The sequence below is a fragment of the Rhinoderma darwinii genome, chromosome 10 (assembly GCF_050947455.1).
Source record: "Rhinoderma darwinii isolate aRhiDar2 chromosome 10, aRhiDar2.hap1, whole genome shotgun sequence".
Taxonomy (NCBI): domain Eukaryota; kingdom Metazoa; phylum Chordata; class Amphibia; order Anura; family Rhinodermatidae; genus Rhinoderma; species Rhinoderma darwinii.
In genome coordinates, this window is record NC_134696.1 from 13,906,184 (window position 1) to 13,926,939 (window position 20,756).

The 20,756-nt window shown below is 39.6% G+C and overlaps 1 protein-coding gene across 1 annotated transcript; it reads left to right on the forward strand.

The window, feature by feature from the left end:
• The first annotated feature begins 696 nt into the window (after positions 1 to 696).
• Positions 697 to 5,590, forward strand: LOC142662465 (nicotinamide N-methyltransferase-like). Its single transcript, XM_075840670.1, has 3 exons — positions 697 to 862; positions 4,388 to 4,595; positions 4,959 to 5,590. Exons 1-3 carry the CDS (start codon positions 709 to 711, stop codon positions 5,380 to 5,382), a joined length of 786 nt encoding a protein of 261 aa, XP_075696785.1. The 5' UTR covers positions 697 to 708; the 3' UTR covers positions 5,383 to 5,590.
• Positions 5,591 to 20,756: the final 15,166 nt, after the last annotated feature.

Genomic DNA, 20,756 nt, shown 5'->3' on the forward strand with positions numbered 1-20,756 from the left:
GTTCTATGTTAATTGATTGTTAAATGTTATAAATATTTATTTTTTTAATAATTTTCTGATTGTCAAACAGGTAAAAATGCACCAAATATATTATGAGTCATACGCAAACCACATTACCTCCATATTCAAGCACCCAGCAGGAGGTCTGCAGATTTGACCCGTAGACTACAATACACAATGGGGTATCTGGCAGTCAGCGCTAGGTGCTAAGCCAACCAGCCAACCAGTCAACCAGCCACACCAGCCACAGACACCATCTACACCCAGATCACAAGGAGCGCCAAGCCACTAAGGCTCTAATAAGACTGCACAGGGTACCCAGCCATACTGCCCATAACCCATTACCAGAGTGCACTCATAGAGAATTGTGAGTATAGCACTACTATGCAGTAGCATGGCAGTATAGCTAAGGAGACTCTGTCCTCTCCGCTTGTTAGGACTGTAAAGCTCTTCACCCTGACAGACTGACAAAGAGATATACTTTTTTTTATTTTATTTTGTTTTTCTCTCATTGTTAATTTAACAATAAAATTGATTTGTTTATTGTTTATTATAACACAAGTTCCCATGACCTGCTCATGAATATAATAAGTCATCATGTGATAAGTTATTCTTAGTAACACACTATGTAAATTGAATCCTGGTAATTATATAAAGACCTTGTGCCCCGGTCTAGAGGTAGTCACCCCGTCTGTGATACAGGAGTAGATGATGGATTCCAGTCCCCATAAACTCTATCATGTACATGGCTATGATTCCAGACAATGTCTTGAGCATTACTTTTCAGATAAACCTGACATGGTCTTTGGAGATGACACCTTGAAATTTGTCATTGAAAATCTTACACAAGTTTTCTCAGTGGGTATGTATCCTGATATTATTACTCCTAAGATACATTGACATATATATTATTTTATTTTTCATTGGTTATTAACAATTGTAAACAACTGAATACAAATTGGGCAAACTTTTTTTTATGGGGTGTGGGAGATCAGAGGGAGAAAAATACAGCCCAGTCTTAGCAGCTGGAAAATCACACGGAGAAGAGCAAAGCCCTAGACATTGTATATGAGTAAGAATATAGAGTGTCAGGGTTTGGTAGAAATCTGTATTGTCAAAAAAGGAGAGAATGCACAGCACCACATAGTGCAGGTAAAACTGATAAACAGTATAAAAGGTAGCTTTATTATTATGCTCACCTATATGGCTTGTGCTAGTCAGACACAACTCTGATGTGTGTGAGGGTTTTGAAAACCAAACGTAAGCTGATGCCACGGTCCGATCCGGTAAACAGTGTTACCGCTAGAAATCAGGAGGAACAAAATATATTGAAAATCTGGACCAAAAAACGACGCTGCTAAACTTATAAAGAAGATACCTGTAGTAATATAAATATATTTATTGCAAAGGGCTACGCATTATGACATCGAACTAATGTCTTCATCAGGCCATCAGTTCGATGTCAGAACGCGTAACCCATTGCAATAAATGTATTTATATTACTACAGGTATCTTCTTTATAAGTTTAGTAGCGCCGTTTTTTGGTCCACATTTACAATATATTTTTTTCCTCCAGGGTTTAGTAGAGTCATTGTTTTCCCTTCTCTAACCTCGAGAACCCTGGAAAACTTTTTAGCGGATTATGAAGGACATCTCAAAAATTCTAATTGTGGGTGCAATTACCTAAATGTGCTGTTATCTGACAATTTGTGGTTTAACAGTTTGATCTGCTGTTATTTTCTGATCTATTCCAACAGTTTTTTTTCTATATAAACTAGATCCTAATCTCTAGAATCTGCAGCTCTTTGTTTTATGACAGATATCCATACTTAAAAAAAAAGTGCACCAACAACCATCAGGTGACCACTAACGGCAGAATAATATTTTTTCATCATACTTGTATTTAGAGTATGTTCTCATATTGGGATGGAGAAGTCACTTTCTTTCTTACATCAGACTACACGTGAATGACAGTTCGGCAGACTTGTTGATTTGGAGATTTTACACAGGGTCATCATGTCCACTCATGTCACAAGAAATCAAATAGTAAAAGGGGAAGAAATCAGTATAGGGTGAATCAAGAAAAAAACTGTCGAAATATAGCTTATCGAGGATACATCAATGTAGTATAGACAGAAAAGGGTCTAGAAATCAGAAATCATAAGTGTCATAAGTGAAGCTGTAGATCTGTGGATCTTTAATAAAACTAAAGGATCCAAAATGTAGCTCATAAATAATTAAAAAGTTGATTTATTTTTTTTAAAAATGTTTTGAAGACAATAACGTCCACTCCTAGGACTTCTGAGCCTGCATATATGGTTTTGTTGAAGCCTCAAATCTATAACTTCCCTTGGGACACCTTATATGGTTTCAGTGTGTCCAGTGTGGTGCCTTAGAATATGCAATCCAGCCAGGTGGGTCTAGCACTTTTCTTCTAAAATTTACATTATACAGAACATACTACACACGGGCCCCCATGTTTGCTTTATTTTCCAATTTTAGTTCATTCTACATCTGGATACAATAGTTGTGGTCACAACAGGTAAACGGTTACACCCCTGGTTATTGAGGACATATAGGGTAACCTACAGTGAAGGAAATAAGTATTTGATCCCTTGCTGATTTTGTAAGTTTGCCCACTGTCAAAGTCATGAAAAGTCTAGAATTTTTAGGCTAGGTTAATTTTACTAGTGAGAGATAGATTATATAAAAAAAAAATAAGAAAATCACATTGTCAAAATTATATATATTTATTTGCATTGTGCACAGAGAAATAAGTATTTGATCCCCGACCAACCATTAAGAGTTCAGCCTCCTCCAGACCAGTTACACGCTCCAAATCAACTTGGTGCCTGCATTATAGACAGCTCTTACATGGTCACCTGTATAAAAGACTCCTGTCCACAGACTCAATGAATCAGTCTGACTCTAACCTCTACAACATGGGCAAGACCAAAGAGCTTTCTAAGGATGTCAGGGACAAGATCATAGACCTGCACAAGGCTGGAATGGGCTACAAAACCATAAGTAAGACGCTGGGTGAGAAGGAGACAACTGTTGGTGCAATAGTAAGAAAATGGAAGACATACAAAATGACTGTCAATCGACATCGATCTGGGGCTCCATGCAAAATCTCACCTCGTGGGGTATCCTTGATCCTGAGGAAGGTGAGAGCTCAGCCGAAAACTACACGGGGGGAACTTGTTAATGATCTCAAGGCAGCTGGGACCACAGTCACCAAGAAAACCATTGGTAACACATTACGCCGTAATGGATTAAAATCCTGCAGTGCCCGCAAGGTCTCCCTGCTCAAGAAGGCACATGTACAGGCCCGTCTGAAGTTTGCAAATGAACATCTGGATGATTCTGAGAGTGATTGGGAGAAGGTGCTGTGGTCAGATGAGACAGAAATTGAGCTCTTTGGCATTAACTCAACTCGCCGTTTTTGGAGGAAAAGAAATGCTGCCTATGACCCAAAGAACACCGTACCCACTGTCAAGCATGGAGGTGGAAACATTATGTTTTGGGGGTGTTTCTCTGCTAAGGGCACAGGACTACTTCACCGCATCAATGGGAGAATTGATGGAGCCATGTACTGTCAAATCCTGAGTGACAACCTCCTTCCCTCCACCAGGACATTAAAAATGGCTCGTGGCTGGGTCTTCCAGCACGACAATTACCCGAAACATACAGCCAAGGCAACAAAGGAGTGGCTCAAAAAGAAGCACATTAAGGTCATGGAGTGGCCTAGCCAGTCTCTAGACCTTAATCCCATCGAAAACTTATGGAGGGAGCTGAAGATCCGAGTTGCCAAGCGATTGCCTCGAAATCTTAATGATTTACAGATGCTCTGCAAAGAGGAGTGGTCCAAAATTCCATCTAATATGTGTGCAAACCTCATCATCAACTACTAAAAATGTCTGACTGCTGTGCGTGCCAACAAGGGTTTTGCCACCAAGTATTAAGTCTTGTTTGCCAAAGGGATCAAAAACTTATTTCTCTGTGCACAATGCAAATAAATATATATAATTTTGACAATGTGATTTTTTTTAATTTTTTTTATATAATCTATCTCTCACTGGTAAAATTAACCTAGCCTAAAAATTCTAGAATGTTCATGTCTTTGACAGTGGGCAAACTTACAAAATCAGCAAGGGATCAAATACTTATTTCCTTCACTGTATATACCACCTCCTCAGATGAGCACCTCTCCTTTAACCACTTCCCGCATTTTCACGTACATGTATGTCATGGGAAGGTTTACCTTCCCGCATTATGACGTGCATGTACTTGATGTTGATTACGTGGGCACGATTACTGTTCTCTAAAACCTGGGTGCGTCTTATAGTCAGATGCGTCTTATAATCTTAATTTTTTTTTTTTGCAGGTCATATTAATGGAGACATCTTGATTGACCTCAGTTCTGGTTCCTTTGTTCATCATCTATATTCTGCCTGTGAGCTTTTCAAAAACATCATAGTGCTGAAGGTCAATAACAGATGCATCATGGAGCTGAAGAGATGGGTGGACGAACGTACGGGAGCATTTTATTGGGGCCATACATCAACACTTCTTCAAGAGAAAGAAGAAAACAGGTGACGTATTCGTCCAAATTTCAAGTGAAAAACCACTGTCATTGTGATTGTTGCTTATTATACAACAAATATAAGGGGAGATGGGGCAAAGATCCAGGAAAAGCTTTGCTCTGTTAAAACTCAAGTCAAAAGTAAAAAATAGTATTACCCACTCAGATAAATGTTCTCATCCATAGGGGGCGATCTTATACAAGTTAATGCTGGGAAGGCGCAGTATCAGCCTGACACGTGGTACAATAGTCTTGGATTATTTCAAGTGTTACCTCTAGTATTGCAAGTCAATAGTCCACTGCTAAGTCCTGAACCACAATGTTGATGTTGACTGTGGGACAATCACTTTCCTTGTCTTTTTTTACTTTCCAGTGATCAGTGTCAGGACCAGGAAGCAAAACTGAGATCAGCCATTCAACATGTTGTGAAATGCGACCTGGAGAAAGAGAATATGACAGAGCCGCTGGTCTTACCACCAGCCGATTGTGTCATCAGTGTTTGGCTTCTGGATCTTATCAGCAAAGATCAAGATGATTACATCAGATATCTGAGGAAGTTCTCTAGGTTGCTAAAACCTGGAGGACACCTCATAATAATTGGGATTTTAGATACAACATATTTCACAGTCGGAAAAGACAAGTTCCATGTTTTCACATATGATAAGGATTTTGTCAGGAAAGTTCTAGTTGGAGAAGGCTTTATCATTGATTACTGTAATGTCAAGGAGAGAACGGCTGTCAGTGACCTTATTGACTATAAGGCCGCCATATTTATTGCCGCTCACAAGGAGAAGTAGGTTGAATATTATAAAGTCTGCATGTCATTATTTCATATGTTTAGCTAAAATAAAGATCTAATAATCAAAAAAGAAGATTCCTTAGTGCAGTATAGAAGAGTAAAAGAAAATAATTGTTCCTAACTTTTTGGGACTTTTCCTTGGACTGGTCCTAGATAATATTGCCGAGACCAAGTCTGATCATCTGGGACATCATGGGAGTCTAAAATATTGAGTCTCAGTTGCTTTCTCATTGTTGTTCTGTTTCGTATCTGCTTTATATAAATAGTCTAATAAAGTGAAGCATAGAGCATTTAACTGTTTGTGTCCTTGACTTGGGGAGGGGGATTTCCTGCTCTATAGATTTTACAGACCTTCATTTATGAGAAGAAACTTACAAGCTTTAAAACAATACAATATAATAATCCACAAGGGTTTTGCTCTATGATCTAATTTACTTAGATCATTTTTAGAGAATCCTGTTAATTTGCTTAATTAGAGTCTAGTGCACAAAAATAATTGTCTGAAAATAATTTTTCCTAAAAATATCAGCTATCCTGTAAATAGATGATCATTTTTGATCATGGGAAAACAAACCTAAGGTGAATTGTAGCTGTGAAACAGGAAAACGGATCTCTGAATTCTTTAACCCCTTAAGGACGCAGCCTTGTTTTGGCCTTAAGGCTCAGAGTCCATTTTTCAAATCTGACATATTTCACTTTATGTGGTAATAACGTCGGAATGCTTAAACCTATCCAAGCGATTCTGAGAATGTTTTCTCGTGACACATTGCGCTTTATGTTAGTGGTAAAATTTGGACGATATATTCAGTGCTTATTGGTGAAAATTTGCAAAATTTAGGGAAAGTTTATAAAAAATAGCATTTTTCAGAATTTAAATGCATCTGCTTGTAAAACAGACGGTTGGTTATACCACCCAAAATAGTTACTAGTGCACATTTTCTATATGTCTACTTTAGATTGGCATCGTTTTTTGAACATTATTTTATTTTTCTTGGACGTTACAAGGCTTAGAACATAAACAGTAATTTCTCTTTTTTTTAAGAAAATTTCAAAAGCCTTTTTTTTAAGGTACCTGTTCAGTTCTGAAGTGGCTTTGAGGGGCCTATGTATTAGAAACCCCCATAAAACACCCCATTTTAAAAACTAGACCCCTCAAAGTATTCAAAACAGCATTTAGAAAGTTTTTTAACCCTTCAGGCATTTCACAGGAATTAAAGCAAAGTGGAGGGGAAATTTGCAAATTTCATTTTTCTTGCTGAATTTCAGTTTTATTCAATTTTTTTTGTGTAACACGGAAGGTTTTACCAGAGAAACACTACTAAATATGAATTGTACAGATTTTGCAGTTTTTAGAAATGTCCCACATGTGTCTCTAGTGCGCTCCTGGAATAAAACACAAGCCCTAGAAGCAAAGAAGCACATAGTGAATTTTGAGGCCCCATTTTTATTAGAATATGTTTTTGGCAGCATGCCAGGTTTGAAGAGGTGTTGAGGTGCCAAAACAGTAGGAATCCCCCAATAGTGACCCCATTTTCGAAACTACACCCCTCAAGGAATTAATTTATGGCTGCTGTTATCATTTTGACCACACAGTTTTTTCACAGCACCTATTTTAATTGGGCTGTGAAATTAAAAAAATGACATTTTTTTCCAATAAGATGTAATTTATGATCAAAATTTCCTATTTTCACAGGGAACAAAATACCCCATTTTGTTGCCCAATTTGTCCTTAGTGCGGCAATACCCCATTTGTGGTGATAAACTGCGGTTTGGGCCCATTTGAGGGCTCAGAAGGAAAGGAGCGCTATGTGTTTGTTGGAGTCCAGATTTTGCTGGATTGGTTTTCGGGTGCCATGTCGCATTTGCAGAGTCCCAGAGGTATCAAAGCAATAGAAACCCACCAGAAGTGACCCCATTTTGGAAACTACACCCCTCAAGGAATTCATTTATGGGTAATGTGACTATTTAGACCCCATAGTTTCTTCACAGAACTTATCTGAATTGGGCTGGGAATTAAAACAAAATTATTTTTTCCAATAATATGTAGTTTTGGCTGAAAATTTCTAATTTTCACAAGAAATAAAATACCCCATTCTATTGCCTAATTTGTCCTGAGTGCAGCAGTACCCCATTTGTGGTGATAAACTGCCGTTTGGGCCCATGGGAGGGCTCAGAAGGAAAGGACCACCATTTGGCCTACTGGCCATTTTTTGGTGCAAAGTCATGTATGCAGAAGCCCTTGAGGTACCAGTACAGTTGAAACCCCCAAGAAGTGACCCCGTTTTAAAAACTACACCCTTGAGGCATTCATCTAGAGGTGTAGTGAGCATTTTGACCGGAGACATACACCCCATAAACTGTAATGTGGGTACTCACAGGTATGGCAATACCCTCAATGTGGCTGTTATCAGCTGCTTGGGCACGCAGCAGGACTCAGAGGGGAAAGACGAGGGGGTAAGTAAAACTGGGGTAGATTAAAAATCATGGGATGTATGATACATTTTGAAGCACTCTTTCAGACGGAGCCTTAGTTTTTCGGGACACGTGTCACATTGATATATTGTGTCCTTCCTTATCCCCCTCTTATAGCAGACTTTGTACCTCTTTTGACTTTTTCCTTTCTTGCCAGTTTGGGGAACTTCTCCTGGAAAGAGTTGCCCTGGTACGATGCGTGTGGCCTCGCCTCCAGAAGTACTGGGTGCCCCCCCCTTCTTGGTCCATAAAAATGAGTTTCTTGATAACCACCTATTGAAATTCCAGGAAAGTTCCCCTCTGGCCTGTACATCGATGTAGCACGTACGCGTTGTACAATGCCATCTGTATGATGTGCCCGGCCAGCTTCTTATACCTCACCGCATGGCGCTCTTGGGCTTCAGGACTTGATCTGACAAGTCCACCCCTCCCATGTACCTATTGTAGCCCAGGATGCAGTCTGGTTTGGGGGTCTCTGTACTGGTACCTCGTACAGGTACATGGGTACTGATGTGGCATCTCACCTGTCCTTGTACTTGACACACAATATGTTGCTGCTAGATTGTGCCCTGCTCTCACCCCTTCTGAGCGTTTGCCCTGCAGAATCTTAGAGAGGCCTCTCAGATTTCTTCTAGCAGTGCCGCATGCCACAGGACTTCTGGGAGTGAGGCAGTTGAAGAGTGGGACGCTGGTATAAAAATTATCCAGGTAGAGGTGGTAACACTGGTCCAGCAGTCTGTGCACCAAATCCCACACAATTTTTGCATTAACTCCCAGTAAGGGGGGGGGGGGCATTCTGGGGGCTGAATACTGGTGTCCTTCCCTTCATATATCCTAAATTTGTAGGTATACCCTGATGCACTCTCGCACAGCTTATACATCTTTACGCCATACCTTGCCCTCTTACACGGCAGGTACTCGCGGAATTGAACCCTCCCTTTAAAATGTACCAAGGACTCATCAATAGAAATACACTTCTCGGGGGTGTATGCTTGGGAAAACCGGGCACTGAAACGGTCTAATAGGGGTCTCCATTTATACAAACGGTCAAAACTGGGGTCATCTCGGGGTGGGCACGGCTCATTATCAGTATAATGTAAGAAGCAAAGTATTGCCTCATTTATTTATTTTTTTAGGTTCAAGTTCAGTTCTGAAGTTGCTTTGAGGGGCCCATATATTAGAAACCCCTATCAAACACCCCATTTTAGAAACTAGACCCCTCAAAGTATTCACAACAGCATTTAGAAAGTTTATGAACCCTTTTTTTTTTGTCAGAAAATCCTTTTTATACCACTTTTTTTTATAACACAAAAGGTTTTACCAGAGAAACGCAACTTAATACGTATTGCCCAGATTTTGCAGTTTTGAGAAATATCCCACATGTGGCCCTAGTGCGGTAATGGACTGAAGCACCGGCCTCCGAAGCAAAGGAGCACCTAGTGGATTTTGAGCCCTCTTTTTTATTAGGCACCATGTCCGGTTTGAAGAGGTCTTGTGGTGCCAAAACAGTGGAAACCCCCCAAAAGTGACCCCATTTTCGAAACTAGACCCCTTGAGGAATTCATTGTAGTTTTCATGGGGTGCATGCGGCTTTTAGATCAGTTTTTATTCTATTTTTAAGTGGCGCAGTGACTAAAAAACCGCAATTCTACTATTGTTTTTTTATTCTATTTTTTTTACAGCGTTCACCGTGCGCTATAAATGACATATTCACTTTATTCTGCGTGGCGATACGATTACGGCGATACCAGATGTTTATATTTTTTTTTTATGTCTTATGGCGTTTGCACAATAAAATACGTTTTGTAAAAAATCATTTACTTTTTGTGTTACCTTATTCTAAGAGCCAGAACATTTTTATTTTTCCATCAATAAAGCCGTGCGAGGACTTATTTTTTGCGTAACGCACTGTAGTTTCCATCAATACCATTTTTAGGTACATGCGACTTTTTGATCTCTTTTTCTTCCATTTTTTGGGAGGTGAAGTGACCAAAGAATTGTGATTCTGGGACGGTTTATTATTAGTTTACGGCGTTCACCGCGTGGGATAAATAACGAAATCATTTTGTAGTTCAGGCCGTTACGGACGCGGCGATACCAATTATGTATAGTTTATTTGTTTGTTTATATATTTTTATTAATAATAAAGGACTGATAAGGGAAAAAGGGGGATTTTTACTTTTATTACTTTTAAATCTTTTATTTTCTTATTTTTACACATCTTTTTTTAACTTTTTTTTAACTTTTTTACTTTGTCCCACTAGGGGACTTGAGGGCAGGAGGCCCTGATCGCTATTCTAATACACTGCACTACATGCGTAGTGCAGTGTATTTGAACTGTCAGCTACTCACTGACAGCAAGCATAGTGGGTCCTGACGTTGTCAGGACCCACTAGGCTTCCGTCGATGGCATAGCCGGACGCCATTGTTTGGTGTCCGGTTGCCATAGTCACCATCGCCGGCCGCTATCGTGTAGCAGGCCGGCGATGGCAGCTTAACGAGACAGCAGCTGTCACAGCTCCTGTATGTGTCGGGAGGACGGCCGAAACTCCCGAGATGTACTATTCCGTCATGGAGCGCGAACAGGGCGCTTTCCATGACGTAATAGTACGTCACTGAGCGTTAAGGGGTTAAAGACATAATATCAAATGATTTAGCACAGAACTTTAAAACAATTTTGATTAAAGAAAACAAAAAGGTTCAAGAGTGGACGTTTACTTTAAAGATAATGGGGAAATGTATTAACCCTTTCAAGACCGAGCTCATTTTGGCCTTCAGGACCAGCCCCATTTTTTCAAATCTGACATGTGTCACTTTATGTGGTAATAACTCTGGAATGCTTTTGCCTATCCAAGCGATTCTGAGATTGTTTTCTCGTGACATATTGTACTTTATATTAGTTTGGTTGCTTATTTGTGAAAAACACCAAAATTTAGAGAAAATTTGCAAAAATTATGATTTTTCGAATTTTAAATGTATCTGCTTGTAAAAGAGATAGTAATACCACACAAAATAGTTACTATTTCACATATTCCATATGTCTACTTTATATTTGCATAGTTTTTTGAACATTATTTTATTTTTCTAGGATATTACAAGGCTTAGAACTTTACCAGCAATTTCTCACATTTTCAAGAAAATTTCAAAAGGCGATTTTTACAAGGACCAGTTCAGTTCTAAAGCGGCTTTGAGGGCCTTATGTACTAGATAGACCCCATAAATCACCCCATATTAAAAACTTCACCCCTCAATGTATTTCAAAACAGCATTCAGGAAGTTTCTTAACCCTTTAGGCGTTTCACAGGAATTAAAGCAATGTAGAGGGGAAATTGACAAATTTTATTTTTTTTGCTGCAATTCATTTGTAATACATTTTTTTCTGTAACACAGAAGGTTTTACCAGAGAAACGCAACACAATATTTATTGCCCAGATTCTGCAGTTTTTAGAAATATCCCAAATGTGGCCCTAGTGTGATAATGGACTGAAATACCGGCCTCAGAAGCAAAAGAGCACATAGTGGATTTTGTGGCCTCCTTTTTTTAGAATATATTTTAGGCACCTTGTCGGGTTTGAAGAGGTCTTGTAGTGCCAAAACAGTGGAAATCCCCCAAAAGTGACACGGTTTTGGAAACTGCACCCCTCAAGGAATTTATCTAGGGGTATAGTTAGCAACTTGACACCACAGGTCTTCTGCTATATTTATTGGAGTTTGCCTGTGAAAGTGATAATCTGCTTTTTTTCTGAAAAAATATTAAAAAAAATAATATTTGCAAGGAATAAAGAATAAAAAGCACCCCAAAACTTGTAAAGCTACTTCTCCCGATTACAGCAATACCCCATATGTGGTACTAAACTGCTGTTTGGACCCACGACAGAGCTCAGAAAGGAAGGAGCACCATTTGGATTTTGAAGCGCATATTTTGCTGGATTGATTTTCAGTGCCATGTCGCGTTTGCAATGCCCTGGAGGGAGCAAAACGGTGGAAACCCCCCAAAAGTGACCACATGTTGTAGACTACATTTTCTAGGGGTATAGTTAGCATTTTGACCCCACAGTTTTTTTGCTGAATTTTGTGGAATTAGGCCGTGAAAATGAAAATCTGTAAAGCAATTTGTCCTGATTACAGCAATACGCCATATGTGGTAATAAACTGCTGTTTGGACCCACGGCAAGACTCAGAAGAGAAGGAACAATATTTGCCTTTTGGAGCTCAAATTTAGCTGGAATGGTTTTCGGGTGTCATGTCGCATTTGCAAAGCCCCTGAGGTACCAAAACAGTGGAAACCTCCCAAAAGTCACTTTAGGGGACTGGAACGAGTGATCATTAGGTCGCTGGTAAAATACACTGCAGTACTAATGTATTGCAGTATAATATCATTTTTACAGGCTCCTATAACAGCGCGATCGCTGTTCCTGTCCATTAGTCCCGGGTGTCAGCTGTAATACACAGCGGACACCTGCAGAATATGGAGCGGGCGCAGCGCATTTGCCCGCTCCATATATAACCCCCCACACCACGACATGCAGCGGATGGTGCAAAGTGAAAATTAAAATTTTCCACTGATATGCCATTTTAATGCACAATATGTTGTGCCCAGTTTGTGCCACTGAAGACAAATACCTCATACAATGTTGAGCGGGTTCTCCCGGATATAAAATATCATATATGTGGATGTAAACTGGTGTTTGAGCACGCTGTGGGGCTCAGAAGGGAGGGAGCACCATTTGGCTTTTGGAGCGCAGAGTTTGCTTGGTAACCGTTCTGTTTGGGGTTTTGCTGGTATTTCAGTTTATGATGTGGGGGTATGTGTAAATTGGGCAGAGTACATCAGGACATAATAAGAGGGTATAATAATTTGGTAAATAAATAATAATCCGCAGATATGTGGCCAATGTCGCACTGATAAATGGCGCCCGATCTTATCAGCTTTTGGACACTGCACAATTTCTGTCGCTATATTCTGAGAGTCAGAACTTTTTTTATTTTTTCTTCACCGGAGCTGTGCGAGGACTTATTTGTTGCGGGACAAGCTGTAGTTTTCATTCGTACCATTTTAGGGTACATGTTATTTTTTTTATCACTTTTTATTAGATTTTTTCTTTGGCAAGCAAAGTGACAAAAAAACTAATTCTGACAATGTTTTTTTTGTCTTTTTTCTTTTACACTTTTCACCGTGCGCTATAAATGACATTTTACTTTATTCTGCGGGTCGATACGATTACGGCGATACCAGATGTATATAGGTTTTTTATGATTTGTGGCATTTGCGCAATAAAATCACTTTCGATAAAATTATTTCTTTTTCGTGTCACCATATTCTGAGAGCCATAACTTTTTTATTTTTCAGTCAAAAAAGCTGTGTAAGGGCTTTTTTTTTGCGGGACGGGTTGTAGTTTTTATTGGTACTATTTTAGGGTACATGCGACTTTTTGATCAAATTTTATTCTATATTTTTGGAGGGTTGATGACTAAAAAATTTTAGTTTTGCCTTATAACCAATTGCAGCACCTTTCCAGTTCGTTGCTACAACAAACTTTCCCTGCGATCACATGACCGGGACCTGAACCAATTAGGTCCCGGTCATGTCTCCGGGACCAGAGACAGGGGTTAACAGCGCGATCCGGGTGTCAGCGCTACTCTGAGACACCTGGATCGTGCTTTTAACACCCACCGTGAATTCACGTCGGCGCTGCACAGAGCCCAGCAAGTGCCGACGTGAATTTACTGTGGGTGGTCGGGAAGCGGTTAAACACAATACATCAGTTTTCTGGCATCACAAAGTTGCTATTTGCGCAAAAACTCAGTTTTTGAGCAAAGAATTTGCGACTTTTGTTTTTTTACACAGCCTCCAAATTTTGTTAAAAAAGTTGGCAGAGCTTAGTGGAAGGAGGTGGAGCCACCAGCGGCCTAACACATTTACTAAAATGGCATAAATTATAGCGCAAATCTTCTGCAACTCGTAGATGGTGTAGATTTGACTTTCCGCGCACGGACAGCCAGGGATGTGCCTATTTAATTAAAAGGTGTGTACCTCTTAATAAATGAAGCTTATTGTAATCTAGCGCTCTTCATGTTAAACTTGTCATATAAAACGCCAGTTTTAATAAATTCCCCCATTCTCTATTTTATATTTTTCTGTTCCTTACACTCCTTTATGGGATTGTCCATAGACTCTATTAGGGAATTCTGAGTAAATATAGTGAGGAGCCCGTTCAGAATCCTGTCCTGTCCTGCACTACACAGATAACACATTGATGATTGGACACTCTGCATTGCTTAATTTCTCCTGTGGTGGTGCTGCAGTAAAATCAAACACAGCAGGTTTTTTTTCAGCGATTACAGCTGACCACTGGGGTCTCAGCAGGGGGACACTTTGTGTTCTGTTTATTGTAAAGGGATTATTCTGACAAGTAGGGATTGTGCAAAGAAGAGAACCCCTTTAATATATACAACCTGCACAAAACCATCATTTAAATAGAATAATATTTTACTCTGAATTTGTTGTAAAGCAATTGGTAATTTGTTGTTACAGCCCCTTTGTTTTTGTAATCTTTCCTTCTACTGATAATAGTGCTGGGAACGCGTGTGATCATCTGGGACATCATGGGGTATTATGCGGCTTCTGGATATTTGCATTATATTCACATTGTGATAAAGATAAATATATAACATATAACTGTGGGCTTTCCTGGAGGAGATCATTGTTACTTGTTCCTTATCATAGGTATTAAGAATCTTGATTTATGAACCTTAGATTCCTCTTGAGTCTAAGACACAGAAAGTATAAATGAATAGACAAAAAAATATTAGCTGCACTTACTATGCGATGTCCTCATCCTTAACCTGGCCATACATTTGAGGTAGTTTTTGGCCAAACAATCGTTCGACCAGCAGCTATTCCTCCCAACACCCGTATACACGTGCATGTCTTTATTTTTTAAATCAAGTCATTTTTATTGCAAAAATTTACAATATGACATCCAAGTACAAAACAGTAGAAAGAAGCCCATCCCCTCCCTCAAAGTCCATATGCCGTATTTCACATAAATATCCCTAATCCAGAATATTGATAGGATTTACAATAAGAACAAGAATATATGTCATAAATCATAAATACCACAATATGGATATATCATCTATGAGATCAACGCGTTATCAACACAATATTTATCCAACGCTATCCCAGTTGCATCAACCATTGAAGAAGCAAATCCCGTTCCTTCTACCCAAAGAGCCCATATTTATTCAAATGTATGTATTCCTTGAAATTGAAATGTATTTCTACATACGAGTTAACCAGTTAACTTTAGTTATATATTCTGACATGGTTGCGGGTTGTTCATCAATCCAATGTTGGGCTATAAGTTTCCTAGCTACATATAACAAACGTGCAGTAGCCAATTTAAAATGTTCTGATATAGAGACATCTTCCACATACCGCAGAATACAGACATAGGGAATAAAGTCTATGGAGACTTCATACATGGAAGATATAAGATCTACCACATCTGTCCAGAATCTCTGTAATCTCGAACATTGCCTTATCATATGTAGCAATGTACCTGGATTCATTTTACTTCTTGGACATATGTGGGAATCTCTAAGTTTGATATCATGCAGAAATACTGGAGTCCTATACACTCTATGCAACAAATATAAGTCAGAAATGCAATGTGCCTCATTCATAGATAGTTTAGGAGTCCTCAGCTGAATGTCATTCCAATGCTTTTCTTTAATGGATCCTATATCCCCCTCCCATCTATTCCGTAACATGGATGGAAATTTGTCTAGGAGTCTTGTCATCAGAATTTTAGATAGAAGATAAATTATACCAGAGGTGCTATCTACCTTACCAATTACCCTGATCAGAATATTATCTACCATTGATAAATCTTGGTTTCTACTTTCAGCCTCATAAGCATGTCGGAGCTGGAGGTATTTATAAAATTGGTTATGAGAGAGAGATCAATAACAGTTAGTCACTTAGCAAATTGCTTACAATCCTGATCATCTATCAACTGGGTTAATCTACGTACACCTGCTCTGCTGCAGGTCCCAAGATCCAGTAGATAATTCAGTTGAGTTATCCATGATGTATCCTATACAGCCGTATATTGTGCACAACCATTGATGTGTTGCATATCCCTAACACATCACCATAACTTATGCATTAGATATAAAGTCGGGAATTTTTAAGTATGTATTTTAAATTTATTTGCCTCCAATGTCTTATATAATGAATTAGATTGTAGAAACTGTTGAGGTAGCAACCCAGAAAATTCAGCTACTTCATCTCTGTCCCACCCTCTGAGATGCTGCAATTGGGAATCTAAGGCTACAATCACACGACAGTGAAAAACATCTGTGCGACAGCCGTTTTTGTAACGTCACGCCGTTTTCAGAACAATAGAGAGCTATGGGTGTATTCACGTGTCCGCTTTTTTAATGGCCTGTTAAAACTGGCCATCAAACAATAGGACATGTCCTATTTTTGGCCGTTTTTCCGGCCCCACGGCTCCCATAGAAGTCAATGGTTTTTACTGGCCGTTTATTATGAATCAATCCTTGTAACGGCCGGTAAAAACTGATCCTGGCCGAGGATTCCCCGCGCACAGCGGTACTTTGAGTGCTGAGCCCGGGGAAGCCCTTGACATTACTATCCATATATGGACAGTGATGTCGGGCTTTCAAATGTGGAGTCGCGAGATCTCTGGCCGGGGCCTCCTGTCTCCTTCCGACCCTCCCTGTAGACAGCACCCCCTGTAGGCAGTGGCACCCCCCGTAGATGTCACTCCTTCCCCCTTCAGATAGCGCCGATGTAGCTCCTTGAAGGAGCGGAATCCCCGGTCAACGCTCTGGCCAGGGGATTCCACTACTGGAGAAGCCCCTGGCGTCACTGTCCATATATGGACAGTGATGTCAGTGGCTACTTCTGGAATCTCCTGCCAGAGCGGAATCCCCAGCCAATGCTACTTTATCTACAGGGGGTGCTATCTAAATGTGGGGATGGTATCTACTTGGGTATACTTTCTACAGGGGGAGCTGTCATTTATGGGGGGGTGCTATTTACAGTGGGGGGTGCTACCTACAAAGGGGGGTTGGTGCTATCTGCAAGGGTGCGGCGCTATCTATATGGGCACTGTGGCACTTTATGGATGTGTGAATATCTACAGGGGACACTGTTGTGCTATCTACATGGGCACTGCGGCACTATGAGGGCACTGGCACTTTATATGTGGGCACTATGGCACTATGTCATTTTATATGTGGGCACTGTGACACTATCTGCAGTGGGCACTGTGGCACTATGTGGGCACTATCTACAGTGGGCACTGTGGCACTATCTACAGGGTCATTGTGGCACTGTCTACATGGGAACTGTGGTGTTTTCAGGGGATTTGGACAATAAAACCAACAAATTAAACCCATCAGTTTTTTAACGGCCATGAAAAAAGGATGACAAACCATTAAAAACGGACAGATGGACTGGAAATGGATAAAAATTTGGAGACACACTGATGCAAAATGGCGATGAAAAACTGACAGTTTATCAGTTTTTAATGGCCATTGTTTTTTCACTGCCGTGTGAATGTAGCCTAAGTAATATAAGCTAGGATTAGGAAACACTAAATCTCCATCCATCTTATCTCTCTGCTAAGATTCAAACTCAATGTGAGCATGTTCTGTACTAAGATATAATAGTTGTCATTGAATTAGATTAGATCGGCTTACCACCGATAAATACAGTTTACGCCAAACCTCTAATTTAAGTTTAAATTAGGCTAAAAAAGCAGTCAAGTTTAGTTTTTCAAAATCCTCTATGTTCAAAGATATCTGAATGCCAAAGTATTTAAAGGATGTGATATGCTTCATAGGAAGGTCATCATGGGATGTCTGTACGCAAGGAGTGTCCACCTTCATCATAACAGATTTGGACCAGTTAATGGTCAATCCTGAATACCGACCAAAGTTTTCAACAGTTGATATAGCTGTATTTAGTGATTCTCCATCGTCCCCCCAGAAAAAGCAACATGTCGTCTGCGTATAGTGCTATTTTCTCTTCAATTTCCCCATATCGAAAACCTACTATATCTTTGGATCCTTTAATCACCCCTGTCTTATGCTCCTGCCTAATTGAATTGCCTCCGTCAAATAATTATTAACTTGAATCCTAGCCATAGGTCTGTCATATAACATCGGAATGCAAGAAATAAATGATTCACCAAATCCCACTTTCTGGAGCACTAGCCAAAGATATGACCATTCCACGCTATCGAAAGCTTTGGCCGCATCTAGCGAGCATATCACCCGTCTACCGGTTTTATCTGCTGGAATTTGTAAGTTCAAAAATAGTCGCCAAAAACTGACAGTAGTGCATTTATGTGCTATGAAGCTCGTTAGATCAGAATGTATAATTGTCGCAATAATTTTGGAAAGTCGAGTAGCTAAGTCTTTCGCAACAATTTTTTCATCAACAGGTAACAAAGAAATTGGCCTATATGAGTTAGCCGGTCTTTGCCCGGCTTCAGCAGGACCACTATGGTATCCTCAATAGCAGAATTGAAAACATCCAATAGGTATTTCATCAAACTCTTTAAATATCTCTGCCGGGAGTCCATCCAATCCTGGGGCTTTATTATTAGCTAGAGACGACACTGCATCTTGTAATTCTTGTAATTGAATGGGAGCTTCCAAAGCCTCACTGTTTGAAGACGATAATGTTGGCAAGGAAATATCCAAGAGATAGTCAGCAAGTTGCGTGTCAGACATATTAAAATGAGAACTATATAATAAGGCATAATAAGTTTTAAAAACATTCGCAATATCTGCAGAATCAGACAGTATTATACTATCTGCATTTAGCACTGCTGCTATATATATTTGAACTTCCTGAGCCTTAACAATTGTAGCAAGCATATAACCTGCTTTCTCTCCCTCGGCATAAAACCACTGTTTCTGAAATATTCTCTTATTGTCTGCCTCCTCTTAAAAATACTTTTTTTTTGTTTTTTGGCTTCCTCCCAATTAGTCTGAGATTCATCAGTATTATTCAAGATATGAATTGCCTCCGTCTGTTGCACCCTGTCTCGGTGGGTATGACCCAAGCGTCGTATTTTCAGTTTCACTCTACTATTGAATTGTATTAAACAGCCTCTTAATGTGGCTTTTATGGCATTCCATACTACTCCTGTACAGGTTGTGCCAACATTCTCAGAGAAATAATCTGTCAATACCTTGAGCACATCAGACACGTTTATGATATTTATCCAGAAAGCATTCAATTTCCACAAGGACATGCCAGGATGAACACCCCAAGATGGAGACAACAATTAATGGAGAAGAATGATCAGAAAGAGCTCTGGGTGAGTATTCAGCTTTAAAGTTTTCTCTTACCATGATATCAGGACCCAACCCCAAATCAATGCGTGAAAGACTAAATAAGAACTAGAGTAATAAAAGGTGTTTAACCCTTTTCCGTCGCTTCACCAGCGATTTACGTTGGGAAAGGGTAATTGAATATGGCGCCCGCTCAGACTCAGAGCGGGCACCATAGCCGCCGGGTCCCTGCTGTGTTACACAGCAAGATCCCAGCGGCAATGCTTTCAATCAGAAACATCTCTGATAGCTAGCATTTAACACCTCAGATGCCGGTGTCAGATGTGACCACCGGAATCTGAGGGGTTTTCACTTTCACTTTCTATTTACTGGCACTCACCAGCTTCCACGTGGCTGGATTGCAGGAGCCGGAGTGTTTCTCTAGCAGCTGTGAGCCTTGTGAACACTTCCAGCCCTGCTATAGTAAGCTTGCTATTGAGACCTGCCTGTGGCAGGTCTCAATAGCAATGTGCTGATATTTCCGTAGACTGCAATACAGTGATATTGCAGTCTATAGCATGAGCAATCTAATAATCGCAGGTTCGAGCCCCCTAGGGGGGCTTAAAAATAGTAATAAAAAAAGATTTTACAAAAAAAAATACATATAAAAATTCAAATCACTCCCCTTTCCCTAGATCACATATAAAAATATATAAACAAAAATAAACATAAACATATTAGGTATACGTCCGAAAATGCCCTGAACGATAAAAATAACAAAATATTTAAGGAAAAAAGGTCAAAATTGCTGAATCTAAGTTAGTTTGCTACTTCAATCTCCTCAAAAATTATTTTTAAAGGTACAAAAACGATATAAATTTGGTATCAATGTGATCGTACTGACCCGCAGAATAAAGGTAAAGTGTAAATTTTACAGTACAGTGAACACTGTAAAAACGAAACCCATAAGAAAATGAACTGCTGTTTTTTTCGAATTCCACCCCGTTTTGAATATATTTCCAATTTACTAGTACATCGCACATACAGTAATATTAAGTAGTACAATTTGTCCCGTAAAAATTCAGCCTTCATATAGCTGTGTCAACAAAAAAATAAAAAAGTTATGACGTTTTAAATGCAGCGAGGAAATAACAAAAGCATAAAAACTAAAATTAGTCTGGTCCTGAAAGGTAAAGAATCAACGGTAATTAGGGGACCATCTATGCGTGCACCATCAACCCTTAATTTTTATGAACATAATATAATTGTATGAAAATGAATATAAAATTGTAGAAATCTCCAAGATTAAATGGAACACCCGGTCTATCACCAGAAAAGACCAAAACTTTCCGGGGTACCTCATAATTTTGACTAGCATAGTCCTGGGTGGTGTCCCTGGTGCTAAAGCTCTCATAGGTACCCTGAGGGCACGTTCAACAGCAAATAAAGGAGAAAGAATAGTCTCACCAAAGATGGATTTCGGCTAGGGTGGATCCTTCTGCCCTTTCCAGTTGGGGTGGATCCTTCTGCTCTTTCAGGTATGCCCACCAGACGTATATTATTTCTGTGAAGTCAGCTTTT